The sequence below is a fragment of the Doryrhamphus excisus genome, linkage group LG6 (assembly GCF_037039965.1).
Source record: "Doryrhamphus excisus strain RoL-2023G ecotype Guam linkage group LG6, RoL_Dexc_Guam_v1.1, whole genome shotgun sequence".
NCBI classification, from domain to species: Eukaryota; Metazoa; Chordata; class Actinopteri; order Syngnathiformes; family Syngnathidae; genus Doryrhamphus; species Doryrhamphus excisus.
The window spans coordinates 14,745,540-14,759,838 of NC_136362.1; the positions used below are offsets into that span (position 1 = coordinate 14,745,540).

The following is a 14,299-nucleotide window of genomic DNA, read 5'->3' on the forward strand; positions in this document are numbered from 1 at the left end:
AGCAGGAAGTTTCTTTGACAACAGCCAGCAGGGATGTATGTATGGTCAAATATTCAAAAAACATTTGAGCACTTACAATTAGCAATGTATTTACAATGATTAAGAATGGCGGTAAAACCAATCACATAATCATAGTGTTTCATTAACATGCAAGATGTCCATGGATGTGCAAATGAATATAATCAATGTGCATTAATTAGTTCAAGTTTTAACAGCACTAATTCTACCACTACTGGATAGAACAGCAGTAGTGCTTCAGTGTAGAGCCATGCCCCCGCCCCCCCCTGCATTTCCCAGTATCATCACCAAAGGCCCAGATGTGCATTGCAGCCCCTCACATGGAGTCCAGGGAGGCGTGGGCTGTGTATGCTTTCAGGGGTTGTTTTGTAGTGGGAGTGAGGCAGCAGTTGCCTCCAGCTGTTGGGAGTTGGAGATTGAGTGTGCTCTGGAATATCCAGGCTGGCGGAAGCTCTGGGGCCTCCTCAATGTTCTGACGTCACACGCAGCTCCAGGGAATGCTTCACATTCCTCTTCCTGGCAGTAGTTAGGTCATTTCCAGCAAGCTGGGGGGAAAAACACTAGATTATTTTCTGAAGCATTTGGGAGCAAGAGTGTGGAAGGAGCCAAAGACGCCAGATTGGAAACACATGGCGACTTCAGCACCTTTCAGTTTCTTAAATCCCAAGTTAGAACCGAAGGCCCATGAACATATATCTATAAATTCACTTTATTTTGACAACCTTTGTAAGATTTTTCCTTGGAATAATAAAGCATATCTATCTACATCACTGGTGACCAAACCTGTCCCACTCAGGGCTACATACCGAAAAATGAAAGTGTGCCATTTTGATATTTTTCATTTTTAATAGGGCTAATCCAATATAAATATGCTATTAAGTTACATATAAACCAGCCTGCATCAAAGTGTATTCTGGTATATCGTAACCATAAACCCAGGACGGTTCTTTCACTTTTCACTGCAAAGCAAGCAGTTTTACTTTTGATTGTTTCATAATCGTCTAAAAAGGCTAATCCAAAGTCTCGTGATCAGGTGGCTGGTCAGTAATCATGACTGCTTTCGCCAAAGCTCAGACAGCAGTTAAAGCAGATACCTTAGCCCAAGCATCCATAATCCATTCACATTTGGTAGCATAACTCGCCCGCTGCTGCCTTCGTGTTCACTGTCTTTCATCCATCGCTTTCACGCCACTCGCAACTTCATTTTGAACACCCTATTTACACCAATGTCCAACACCAATTCATGATCACAGCAGGACGGAGTATCGAACTCACACGCGCTTCAGGTTGGGAGACGACCACTCTTACCAGCTGAACCACGCCGACCCTCGTCTTTTTCGGCTCACTTGCAAATGTGAAAACCTCATTATCTAAAACTTTAGCATCGTTTTTTAATATGCAAAAATAACATTCTACATTTACAGGTTATTCATTCAACAACATTTATAGGTTAGAAAAGTGGACAAAGCATAATAGTTCCCCGAAAATTCAACAGTGCAAAATGTAGATTTTTACAGTTTTTCGATTGGTGTTAATTTTGATCAGGTGTGTGTGTGTTAACATCTTAGGGTTGTGTTATATAAGTTTATATTATTATAAGTCTATTATTTAGGTCATTGCTTTCAACTTTTTCTTTTCTTACCTTTTTAGCTTTTTTCTTTTTTTTTGTTATTTTTAATTGTATTTTTAGAAAGTGAAGCAAACAATGCAAAAAAAAAAATATATGTATGTATATAAAACATGTCACATTTCCACACCCCTGATCTACTGTATGTTTGCAATATTTTATTTATTTCATGAAATGTATATAGTGTTGTAAGTGAGGGAAAAAAGTCCCACTTCTAGTGCTGCGGTATGTCTAGTAAAATTCCACCAGCTTCCTGCGTGACACCTTAGGGATTTATCTCCTCTATCATTCCTAAAGTGCGTAGGTTGACTTACTCCCCTCACCCCGATTTCCTCCCACTCCCTGCCCCGAGTGAACTGCGGTTTGAGCGGAAATACCTGCAAGGATTATTCACCTCTGAGCTATGACGACAGCAGCCGGGCCACTCCTTGAGACACCTACCTGTCAGCTGCCCACTCACCTGTTCACAATAGGAAGACACTTCCTGTTCCTGTTCCGCTGTACTGTACTTTCTGCTCCACGTACACTGTGTACTGTTGCATTGATGATAATCATGGCCGTATACAGTGACTTCCTCCTCGGAGGGTTTTCATAAGCAATGGAAGTTGTTTGGTGACTAGCTGCTAGGGATGTATTTATTCACCGTAAATATTTACTCCTAATGAAGATTTGTCCCTGTCAGTTGTTCATAATATTTTTAGGACTGCTGAGAGAAATTATTTTGACACTCTGAACTCTTTTAGATAGTGTTTAAAAATGTAGCACAAAGTAGTTGTTTTCTAATGATGGATAATAACATTTTAGGGAAAATAATTAAAAAAAATGATATATACATAAGATTATTATGATTATAATTAGTATTACTAGTATTATGATAATACAATTATTTACGGTCACCCCTGTAATGAACTCCAATTATTATATTCCATGCAGTGAGTGCTCTACAGAAGAAAATCAGTTTGTAATTAATGTAAAGTCCTTTCATACAGTATATAGAGTAATGAATATAGGAACAGAAATGTTAAATACATGTTTTAGTCCTAGCCTCAAATGGGTCAGGATTATGTCCACATTTATACAGCTAAAGCTTACAGTTTTCACTAAATACACATCTTTATTACAGCATACAGTACTGCACACTGCATAGACTCAGCATTCCTGCAATGCCAACTTGTCATTTGCTGCGCTTGATGGGATTCATCATGGTGGTGGATTATGTAGTCAAAGGACAATACACATTTTGTCTTGCAATTAAATTAAATACACTCTAGACTATTTTATAATTAACCAATATGTTTTGTTCACCTCTGATTTGAGTTTTTCTAAAGACACGCATGTTTAATTTGTGTACATGAAAATGAATTTTAACATCTAAATATCTCATTTTGAACTCTCATCATAATATACTTCTAAAGATACTGAACTGAACATTACACAAAAAAACCCAACCGAAGACGAGTTTAATTAAACTTTGATTTATGATGATTATCTTCCAGCGATACACATCTAAACAAACAGTTCTTTCCACTTGAACATGCTCTTTATTGATCAGCACGTCAGATACAAGCTGCAACACGCATGACAGAGCTACCCACAGAGTACACTTGGCGCTGACTCAGCAATCGGCCACCATTCTATTCCTCTGTGTCACATGTGGAAAGACTTAAACCGTAAATCAGTGTTACTATAAACAATGTGCTATGTAATTATGAGGCTGTTTTTCAAGTTCTTTTAATAATCAGGAAGGGTGCCACTCGGGCTCTTTCAGGTGTACAAATGTACAAATACTCGAGCACAAAGGTTTTGCTTGTTTTTTTTCCCTAAATACATGCATGTCCACTGTGGCACACACTGACAAGTGAAACTGAAGCCACTGAAAGTAATGTCAAATAATAGAAACTTGTGTTTTTCATGTCCTCAACCAACAATCACGGCGCCCGATTGTGGCGCGAATGTTTTGTTCCGTAGATGATGTCACATTTGGAAGGCGGCTGAAGGAAGCTGTGCTGAACTGCACGTTTTCATCTACACTGTAAAACATAATAAGTTGACTTCACTCAAAAAAAGTATGCAAACTCGTTGCCTCACAATTTTTAATAAATTTGACTTAAACATGACGAGTGAAGACAATTTAGTTATTTTGAGTGTGCAGTACTTAACTTACATATTTTGTTACGTTCATGCAACTTAACAAAATTAAGTTATCATTTTTGTGATTATTATTTTTATGTGTCTTATTTTTTTTGTGTTGTCTGCACTGATTTGAACTATTTTTTTCACACTATTTAAATCAATCACTGGCCACAACTTAATTCTCAGTTCTACTCACTCATTATTTTTTATGTTCACCTAATGGAAAAAAAAAACTAAATTTCCTTGAAGTAAGAGAAACAAAACAAAATGTATCTATAAATGCATTAAGTGAAGTGTAATTACCCCTCAAAATAATGCATTGAAAACAATCTTTAGTTTGCTCCAGTAGCATTAAAACATTTATTTTCAAATGCCACAAAAAGTAATACAACAAAAGTTGAATTTTGGACAGATATGGGCTGAACAATAAATGTGTATAATATTGCCATTTTATTAGGATTATTTCAACACTGTCCAATTTAAATTTTACTTTTGCTTGCTTTGCATTTTAAATCTCAATTCTTTTATTATGATCTTACAACTATCAATAGAAAACAGATTCTCCATCCTGTCATATGTACAATTTATTTTTTAACTACTTATAAATGTGTAATGTGTAATGTTAGTTCCACTTACCATAGCAATATGAATTTCACCTATTGTTCAGCCTCAAGAGTACAGTATCATGTCCCCAAATATTAATCTTGTTTATATTGTCTGTATGTGTATTGTATGTAACCATTACCTCAAACAACAGCAGAACATAACATTTGCATTACATTGGATTAGTCAGACAAAGTAAAACGCCTTTTATGCATTTTTCCTTAATAGAAGGACCTATACACAATCTGGTGTCATGGTAACTGTTCACCACATGACTGTGAAAATATTTAGTAAGTGCATTTCTGATGAAACTGACTACAACAAACATTTTTTTTCTCAAATTTAGCATCAGTCCTGGGTTAAAACAACACTTTCCTAGAAAAGATCAACACACTTGGGCATTTGGATCACATATCAGAAAAACTTGATTAAAACCTTTCAGAGTATACACCGATTCCTCGATGCATTTCCGGCCACTTTTTCTTACCCCCTTTGTCTTACTTTTGACTTTTCTCTCACGAGTAAAAATTCAAGTATTTAACTTTCCCTCATAACAGTAGAGAGGATATTTTCACATAGTATAAAACTTTGCACTTATAACAGTAGAGTTTAACATTTCACAAAAGCTTCTGACTCTTCTTTCACAACAGAGAGTAACATTTCAAAACGTATTCAACGCTTTTATCACAAAAATAATGTTTCAACAAAGTGCTATGTGTTAGGGTATGACTCTTCACTGGTCTAAGCAAGTAGACTGTTTTTCAGAGTAAGCAGTTTTGGTGGTAAGCTTTTCTTTCCCAGCCCAAGCATCACAGTCTGAATGAATTTGAGTGTATTTGCCATGCATTTTGGGTAATCCAAGTGTAAAGCATATGTCAGCCCAAATAACAGGCAAACTGCTTGAGGAAAATCTTTAATGTTGTCGATGACAATACCTCCCTCAAGTACGATGGCTGTGGAGATCGGCTGAAGGTGCTTTGAGCTTGGATCCTCTTGAAGACCGTTTTCGCTGAGAACAGTAAGCACACCAACTGTAACAGATGCTAGGACCTCATCTCTTGTTGAATCCTAAAAAAAAAAACAGAACATATATCAGCAAGTTATGCTTGTATCCCGATGAATTTATTTATAAATTGTTATATATTTATCTCATTAGAATATTTTGGGGTGTTTTATTATTTCCTGGAGAATAGAGCTCTGAATATACATGCACACTGCACTGTAGCCAATAAAATATATGTGGCACCAAAAACAAAAGCTATCGGCAAATGGCAATATATAGCATACCAGTAAGTACATTTTTGACCAGTGACACTCATTGTTCACTAAGGATTCCTGCTCCTGCAATTTTAAATGAATTGATGACTATACCATCTATTCCAATTAGTGTTTACATATCAGACAAATGGAGGAACTTGAGCCCAAAACATTTGTCACTGTACAGAAACCTACATACTTTCTTGGTTATTGTGTAGACATGGTTACATTGCTCTACTCTGAGTAATGAATATGATTTGTCAATTATTAATGTACTTTGTACTTGTCGTAATGTACTTTTTTGTGTAGAAGTACTTACCAAGCATGTCTTGTAGAATTCACTGGAGTCATCGCCGACTATAATGGGAATGCCTTTGAGGACAATGGAGCGCAGTGAAGTCACATCTGATGTCTAATGACAGAGGTACAAAAGATCAGCGAGGAGACAAATTTACAAAGCACAAGCTAAGTCAGACAAGGAACGAAATAGGTTAGTCTGTATTAAGGTTCCAATTTTGAAGTAGTGTTATAAATATACATGTAATTAACAATACCATAACGATATGAAATTACTTACCACCAAGTTGATTTGCTGCATTAACTCAGTCAGTTTCTGTCCAACGGTTCCCTTTTTGGACCTGAAGAGTTTCATGAAACGTGGCGTGTGCTGGTCAAGAGCCTCAAAGAATTCTCCCTCAAGATTCTTACTGGCAATTCTATTAAACTCAGCAAACACCTGAAAAATAAAAGGAGGGTTGTCTGCTTTCAACATAGAAAGTTGAAGTATGCTTCCAGCTTGCTAAAGGTGTAACACCGTATAACAAATGAGAATAGTCCATGCCACTTTCGCACCAACAGAAAATACTGATTTGTATTATCTTGTGTAAAACAAACAAAACAACAGTTTATGTTCCTACAAGTGATATTTCTGGCCTCACGGCTTTGATTATGGCCTACCTGTCTTTCAGTGAACAATGCTGGCCATCTTTCAACCATGTTCTTCACCTCAGGCTCATTTTTAACAATCTCTTGTCTGCGTAGTGGGAATGTCTGGTCCATTACTTTGGATATGAGGATGCCATTTGGTCTTCTTTTCTTCATTTCCTCAACAAGAGTCTGTCTGTCATTTTCAAGACTTGTTTCATCATGTCCTTCAGGTAAATTCGGCAAATAGTTTGCTTCGCCCCTTTTTGGCCGTTTAATGTTCTTGCTGGATGAGTCTCCCTCTGGGTTGCCTTTGCTCCTTTTACCCCCATTGATTGAGACATCCTCACATCCAGCTTTTCGAAGTTTAGTTCGGTAGTTAGCCATCTTAAATTTAAGACTGTTCTTCCAGCCATACCATCCAGGCTGAGGACCAGGCTCAGTTAGACCAGGGTGCTTGCTAATCAATGCTTTTGCAACATTGCTGAAGTTGTCGTCTTCAGGATAAGCCTTGTAAGAGTACATTGTCTCTGCAAGCTTTTCCAGTATGTCATGCTTCATATCTCTTGTCAGAGCTGTTCGTGTGCCATCTTTCATATAAGCAAGATCTCCTTGTCTGAGTCTGTATGCAACATCAACTGAGAAATTGGGTATGTCAAAGAAATCTGGCCACTGTTCCCTCAACAATGGTGATGTTCCAGCACTAGAGAGGATCTCAGTGTTTGCGGTGCTGCACTCTGTGTCTGAAGTTGTGGTTGGTGATGACAGGGCTGTTACATGCAGAGTCACGAGAGGGATGATTTTCAGTGTAGCTTTATCAGGCAAGTCTGTTATTTCAGTGAGATTGCAAAGAGCATTACTGAAGTCTTGATCTTCATACTGCAGTTTAAAGTCATACTGCAGCAATAGTTTATCCTTCAGTTGCACTTTTAAATCTTCAATGGAATCAGGTCTTTCATTTAAAGTTACTTTTCTAATATCTTCTTCATCAATGACAACTCTCAGCAATAACTTTTGGTCCATTTTGATAACTTAACCTGAGAAGATAGGATAAATCTGTGTTAGATTTTTACATTTCAGAGTTTGTCACATACAATGTACCGTTTCAGAGTAATAAACTGTTTCCCTCTAACTCTGTAAAGTGACAGGGGGAAAACATCATTCAATTCAGACATCTGGGTTACCAAGAGGGTGGACAAATGGCTGCTACAGAGCTCATATGCTCGAAGATGCTCATCAAACCATGAGGTCATGGGTCTGCAGACAAATATTATGTCGGTATTAATCACCACAATCTTTGCTATTTGTCTGAATTCTGGAAGCCCAGAGCATGATCCAACTGAAATGACCATATCAGCACAGTACTTGATACCATCAATGCAGACAGAAGATGCTACAAGGACTGAGTTCTGCTGGGCATTCCTCTCATGAAGAAAGTGCTGCACATTTTCTGGAAAGGTGGCAACCATGACAGACTTGACTTTGTTAATTTCAACAGATGGTCGGAAGAAGGACGTTGAAGCTAAATGGAAGGCTATCATTTTCTGGTGCCTTACAGCTAATGTAAGGGCTACATTCTTGAAATTGAGAGTGTGACGCACAACTTTTTTAAAAAACTTGTGTTTTCCCTCAAATCGCATTGTCCACACATTAGTTAACGGACCATATGTTTGAATTAACTGAGGGTAGTGCTCAATGTAGTGATGCTTTGGCCGTAATTTTTCGTTTGGGAACATTTTCTGAAATAGAGCTCTATGTTCTGTGATCTTACATTCAAGATAGTAAACCATCTCTTCTGTAAAGCTTGAGGACACAGACAATTCCACCACGTCTTTCAAGTTCATTAAAACCTCCCAAGTTTCATCCCCCTCAGGAATGTGATGACCAATCAGTAGTGGCAATAATCGGAGAAGTGCCCAATTTTCATGACCATTCCCTCCAATAGTTCGTTTGGAGGAAAAGTTTTTTGTAATGAGCTGGGGTTGGTTGGTTCTGTCTGAAAATGTATATGGAAACTGTTTGATGGCCACATTAAGGGAATCAAGTGAGAAGTATCCCTTCGATATCAGTGCCTTCAAGCACAAGGCCAGTTCAGCTGGAACCACACCCTCCAGAAGATCATGTAGAAGGTCTGGTGGGAAACCATCGACTACATGAAAATGTTCCAAGCTCTCACTCAGTGGGCAGCTTCCTGTTACACCATATTGTTGAGCCACAGTGGAATCCCGTAAGACATCTTGTACATGTTTGTCATGACCTTCTTTTGTTCTTGGCTGAAATGAGGCTGTCTGCACTTGCTTGTGTTGTATTTCCTCACGCTTGGCCATGCAGAATCTGCATATCTGACTCACTGTGAAGCTTTCAAAGAACCCTCCCAAAGAATGGGCAGCTAAATTGTCTGCTGCAACATACAATACAGTGCCTTTTATGCTGGCTCCCAGCTGCTCAACATATACACCATGTTTCTCAAGAAAAACAAGGTCCTGAATGAGAGGGTGAAGAATTTCACCATAACCACAGTCTCTGATGTTGCTAACTTTGCAAAGCAGCGCTAGCTGAATGGAATGAAGAGAGGATCGATATTTAGGGTGTAGATTGCCCAGTACCCAGTAGACACAACATAGCTTGTGCTTCTTTCTGGAGGTTCCCAAGGGATTTGCCAACTCAAAATCATCTATGTACAAGCAAAGAGCAATCCTGAACCCTTCTTCTGTTAAGAGAGTATTGCCTTTAAAGCGGGAACCATCCCTGTGAGATCTGTAGCCCTGGGATTTTGTTTCCTCAGGTGACATGGCCTTTTCCAAAATGTCTTTATTGTTTAGCAATGTCTGCAGCATTTTTAGAATGGGGATGTACACAACTGTCTGTTTGTCATTTTTCAGGAAAAACTCAACAGGCATTACCAGAGAGAATTCCCTTGAAATGTATGACATTCGCTTCCTTGCAGTGGACAATGATTCCCCGTTAGAAGTGAATTTCAGGAATACATTATTCTCAGTAACTACTTTGATTATTTCACCCACTAAAGAGTCAGCAAGATCTCCACAATGCTGATTTAGAATCCTCTGAATTGAGGAGTGCAACAACGGCAGTGACAGAAAATGAATTTGGTTGATCTGCTCTATAACCTCTTGCAGGGCATTTTCAGAGATGTGAAGAATTGATGACATTTTCAGAAAGAGAGCAGCTACATTATGTTCCAATCGTCTCCGCAAGTCGTCCACATCTTCACTCAACTCACTAACCTCAAACTCAATATCATCAACTTCAAGGACGCTGTCCTCAGGCTGTACATTCAGATTGGGTGGAAGATCTTCAAGTGCACTTCCTAAAACAATTTCTGGTTTGAATGATATCTTACTCTGCATCTGATGCTCCTTGCTTCGATGTGCATTGAAGGTGGAATAAACATTGCTTTGGAAGTTGCAGCCTTGATATGGACAAGTAACCTTTTGCTTTAGCTTTAAATGTCTTCGCAAATGTGTGAAAAAGTCTGCTTCTGTGCAAGGCTCCACAAAGTCACACAGCCGACAGTTAAATTGAGTTTCACTTACTCTTCCATTCTTTTGAGTGTGCCATGTTGATAAGTGTACCTTCAGAGCATTAAAAGATTTAAATGTGCATAGGCAATCCCTGTGAAGACATGGGAGTGGTGATATTCGAGTGTGGCATCCATGTTTTAAGCGGTAATGCTTCAGTAAGTAGCCTCTTTTTTCAGTGCAAAATGTGCAATACTTACAGGTCCACTGCATTGGAAGTTTTAGATCTGCTTGTTATGTCTGAAAAGAAAGGAAAAAATTGTTTAAATATCAATTACAATGAAACCACCAAACTTTCCTGACCATAAATTTGTGGTTTTGACTACCTTTGAACAGCACAATAGGTTTAAAAATAGGATGTAAAGTAAGACATCTGTTAATTTCAGAGAGAAGATGAATTAACTGAAATGTACAATGAATTATGTTTATGGAGTCACAAGATAGGAATAAACCCATTTTAACTTGCTGAATTTATTTTAATTTTGTTGTTATCCAACTTACTCAAACTCATAAAATAAATAGAAGGGCTTAAAGATAGTTTAATTTGCAGATATTAGGTTATATCACCTTTGAGTGTTGGATGGAATGCTCACCAAACCTTTGAGCAGCAAAGCTGTAAGTGAAACAGAGTGCAAGTGAAAAGCTATGTCAAAGACCTATAAACCACAAAGACATTTCTAATATTTACATTTATATATCCTTGACATGAGCAACATGAACAATAATCTAGCAAGCCGAGTATGACACCCAATATCTTAACTACTGTAACGGGTTATGTCACTTTGTTAAATACATACTCACGGACGAGGACAAATCGACATGTGAACAGTTGAATTCGCCGCTCGAAAAGAATCCGGGTCTCTCCGTATGCAGCAGCGGACTGAGCTGGGTGAAAGCAGACCCGCTGCCTCGGCAGCTCGTGCGGCCGAAATAAAAAGCAAAAAGTATCGCGACGCTTTTTTCTTGACAGATTTCAATAGTTATGCATTCTAAGATATTGTCAATAGCAAGTGACATATTCTTTACCGCTTTGTAATGTAGTTGTTTGTCCACATACAACTCCTCCTCCCCTCGTGTTGTATGGCTCAGTTAAGCTAACATTAGCCCGAATTAAAAACTCAATGAACTGCGCACTTATTAATAAAAAGACAATCGCTCATCTGTGAAAGAGTGACATATTTACTTACCAAAGCGTTCGAAGCACAGGAATCAAAGCAATCCGGACAAAAGTGTTCACTTCAGTAGCATGGACATCCGCTCGGCTGGACTTGTCAGGACACGGAAGTTAATTAAGCGCCAAGTAGATGAGGGCTCCTTTGCGCATGTGTGAATTGATCAACTAAACACATCTCACTAATAACTCATTTTTTCTACATTAATACAACTGAGACATACTGAGTTGTTCAACTTTTTCACCTTCTAATTACATGGTACTTGCTTAAATTGAGTGTTCGTAACAGATTGACGAAAAGTTAGTTAGGTTCACTTGGTATTTTTTATTAAGCTCCATGTTATGTTTTACAGTGTATGAGAATGTCACATGCAAGGGAATTATTAGAAAATAATACATCTTATGAAAATAAACAAAAAAAAAAACTTTTTTGATTTTTCTGTCATAACAATGCCTCTTGCCCATAAACGTTAACTATTGTAAAACCTGATTATTTCCCTTTTAGATGATGGTCCATTTGTAAGGAACATGCATTTGATGGAGTTGTATTTTTAAGCAGTAGGAATTATGTAATCCAATGAGGTTCATTTCATACATTTAAACTGTTTGTTTTTCCACACCAGAGTTGGCTAGTATTTCATACCTCATACATCACATGACCTCTCTGAAGAAGTTTGCAAGAGAGCAGTCAAAGCTGTCAGGTTTGAGAAGCTAGCCAACTGTAGGCTGTAAAAAATATTATAAAAGGTATGTGTGTAAGTATGTGTGTTATCAAATACCCTCCTGATCAAAATTGATTATAAAGATATAAAAACAGCTAAATAAGTGACCACTAGCTTCACCACACACTCGTTCAAAGCACGTCATCGCCACGCTCACAATGCCAAAGGCCACTACCGAAAGGTAAGGCTGCAGATGCCGCTGTGTTTTTGTTTTTGGGTTAACGTTCAGTGTAGTGTTGCTATATTTGTTGCTATGTGAAATCAATGCATCCTGGAAGGAAGTTCGGAGAATTCTTAATACGACTAAAGTCAGGCAAAATACTGTTTTACATGTTATCATGAATGTGCCTGTTGCTGTAAATGTTGTTGGAAAGTTTTAGTCGTGCTTTAATAGGGGGCTTTGTATGTGGAATAGGTGTGTCCTAGTAGGTGCATCAATGAGCTGCCTATTTTTATCTGTTTTCATATCTTTAGAATGCACACCAAAGAGAAAGTCATGTGTGTTCATGTCTCATGTGGCAAAATTCCAAAAAAGTAGAGTCCTACATAAAGTTACAAAATGAAAAAAAAGAAGAAATGGGTGTGAGACCATTTTTTTTCTTGAGTCGGCAGTTAATTAACAAGCTTTGAACTGAAATAGGCTGTTAATAACCTCACTCTTTTGGACTATTCTTCGTGTTTCTCTCATCTCCATCCAATTGAGAACATTTGTGGATGGATGGCAAGGGAAGTTTATAAAAATGAATGTCAGTTCCAATCAGTGGATAGTCTCAGTGAAGCCATCTTCACCACCCAGAGCAACATTCCCAGTTGCCTCCTGGAAATGCTGGCATCAAGTATGCCCATACCAATTTTTAAGGTGATTAACAAGAATGGTGCAGCTACTCATTATTTGAACAGAGAGATTAATGTTATGTTCTGTGATGTTTCTGCCTACAGAAGTCTGATTGTAGGTTCAGGAGAACACAAATAGAAAGTTGATTGCTGTTTCATAGAGGCTAGCTTGTCATCTGTGTGTGTGTGTGGTGATAATCCTCTATCTGCAACTAGTGTCAATCACATATTTCCAGTCTGGGAACGAACTCCATCCACCAAGGTGGAACACTACAGTGCAGTGCGCTGCACACAGCCTAGCGCTGGAATTTGGGAGTAGATAGAATAGAGCGCCCTGCCAAGAGTCCTGAACTCAACCCAAATCAACACTTGAAGAACAAGCTTGGGCGTGCTGTTTATGCAGAAGTAACAAACACAATCGTGTCTAAAAACTTAGGAGTGGAATGTCGTCTCATAGCAGTGTGTGACCGGGCTTCTTGTTGAAATAATACATGTGTGTTAAATGTTTGTTAAAAGAATGCATTGTAAAATGCCCAATATGTCTTGTTTCTTCATTGAAATTCATAAACCTTAATCATCCATCCCCCAAAGAACTCCCACAGTTTTGGCACATTTTACATGTAGCACGATGCTGCTCATCAAAGAAATGCAATTTTTTTGGCCTACAAATGGCTTTACCAACAGTATACTGAACCGTTTTTCTGGCAAGAAGCATTGTAACAACCAGAGTTGGAATAACCTTGTTAAAAATAACGGTTACTTTTATTGTTTCCCAGTAACAGGTAATCAAATCAGTAACTAGTTTGTTGCGTCATAAAGCCGTTACCGACGTTAATATACTGTAGCATTATTATTGTAGTGTCCCAAGAGAGTCACAAAGAGTCTGATGCTTTAAACAAAATACTTTTTGAAAGTAATGTAATTTGCCCAACACTGGTTACAACTCAGAAATCATTTTCTATATACGTATATTGTTCAATGTTTATTATGGTAACAGGGAAGATCACGTACATCTGTTCTGCATTCTAACTTTTCATATCAGAGTTTGACATGTCGCCCCAACATTCCTGTAATCTTATTTATTCTCATCTGGATTATTTTTTTTCTTCATAAAATCTGTTTCTCGTTTGAACTTGATGCAGGTGAATGGGGGGACCAAATGTTTGGAAACTGATGAGCCTCATTCATTTTCTTTGCAGGCAAACTCTTTCCCTGGAGAGTTTAGGCTGTGATATAATTCTCAATACGCACTTTAGCCGGAAAGTCAGCAACTCCACCTCAAAAGGCCTGCTTGCGGCTTGCAAGAGGGTCATGCCTTATCCTCTGTCCCGAACATTCGGAATGCTGGAAGTTTGCAGGGGTTCTGTGGAAAATGATACCAGACAGGTGTGCTTTCTCAAGTTTTATGTGTAAGAACATGAATAATGTCATACTTCAGGCATTGGTCAGTCATTCGGCAAACATTATAAAC

At 38.2% G+C, this 14,299-nt stretch overlaps 2 protein-coding genes across 2 annotated transcripts in view; one reads left to right on the top strand and one right to left on the bottom strand.

Moving 5' to 3' along the window:
- The window catches only part of spidr (scaffold protein involved in DNA repair), a 44,859-nt gene that overhangs the window by 11,267 nt on the left and 19,293 nt on the right, over positions 1-14,299 (top strand). Inside the window, exon 9 of the mRNA XM_058067371.2 lies at positions 14,028-14,214. Coding sequence (XP_057923354.2) covers positions 14,028-14,214 — 187 coding nt within the window. The remainder of the gene's footprint in view (positions 1-14,027; positions 14,215-14,299) is intronic.
- On the bottom strand, positions 4,682-7,997 carry LOC144898626 (uncharacterized). Its single transcript, XM_078791520.1, has 4 exons — positions 6,596-7,997; positions 6,216-6,374; positions 5,958-6,050; positions 4,682-5,449 (listed from the first exon to the last, which is right to left on the bottom strand). Exons 1-4 carry the CDS (start codon positions 7,583-7,585, stop codon positions 5,123-5,125), a joined length of 1,569 nt encoding a protein of 522 aa, XP_078647646.1. The 5' UTR covers positions 7,586-7,997; the 3' UTR covers positions 4,682-5,122.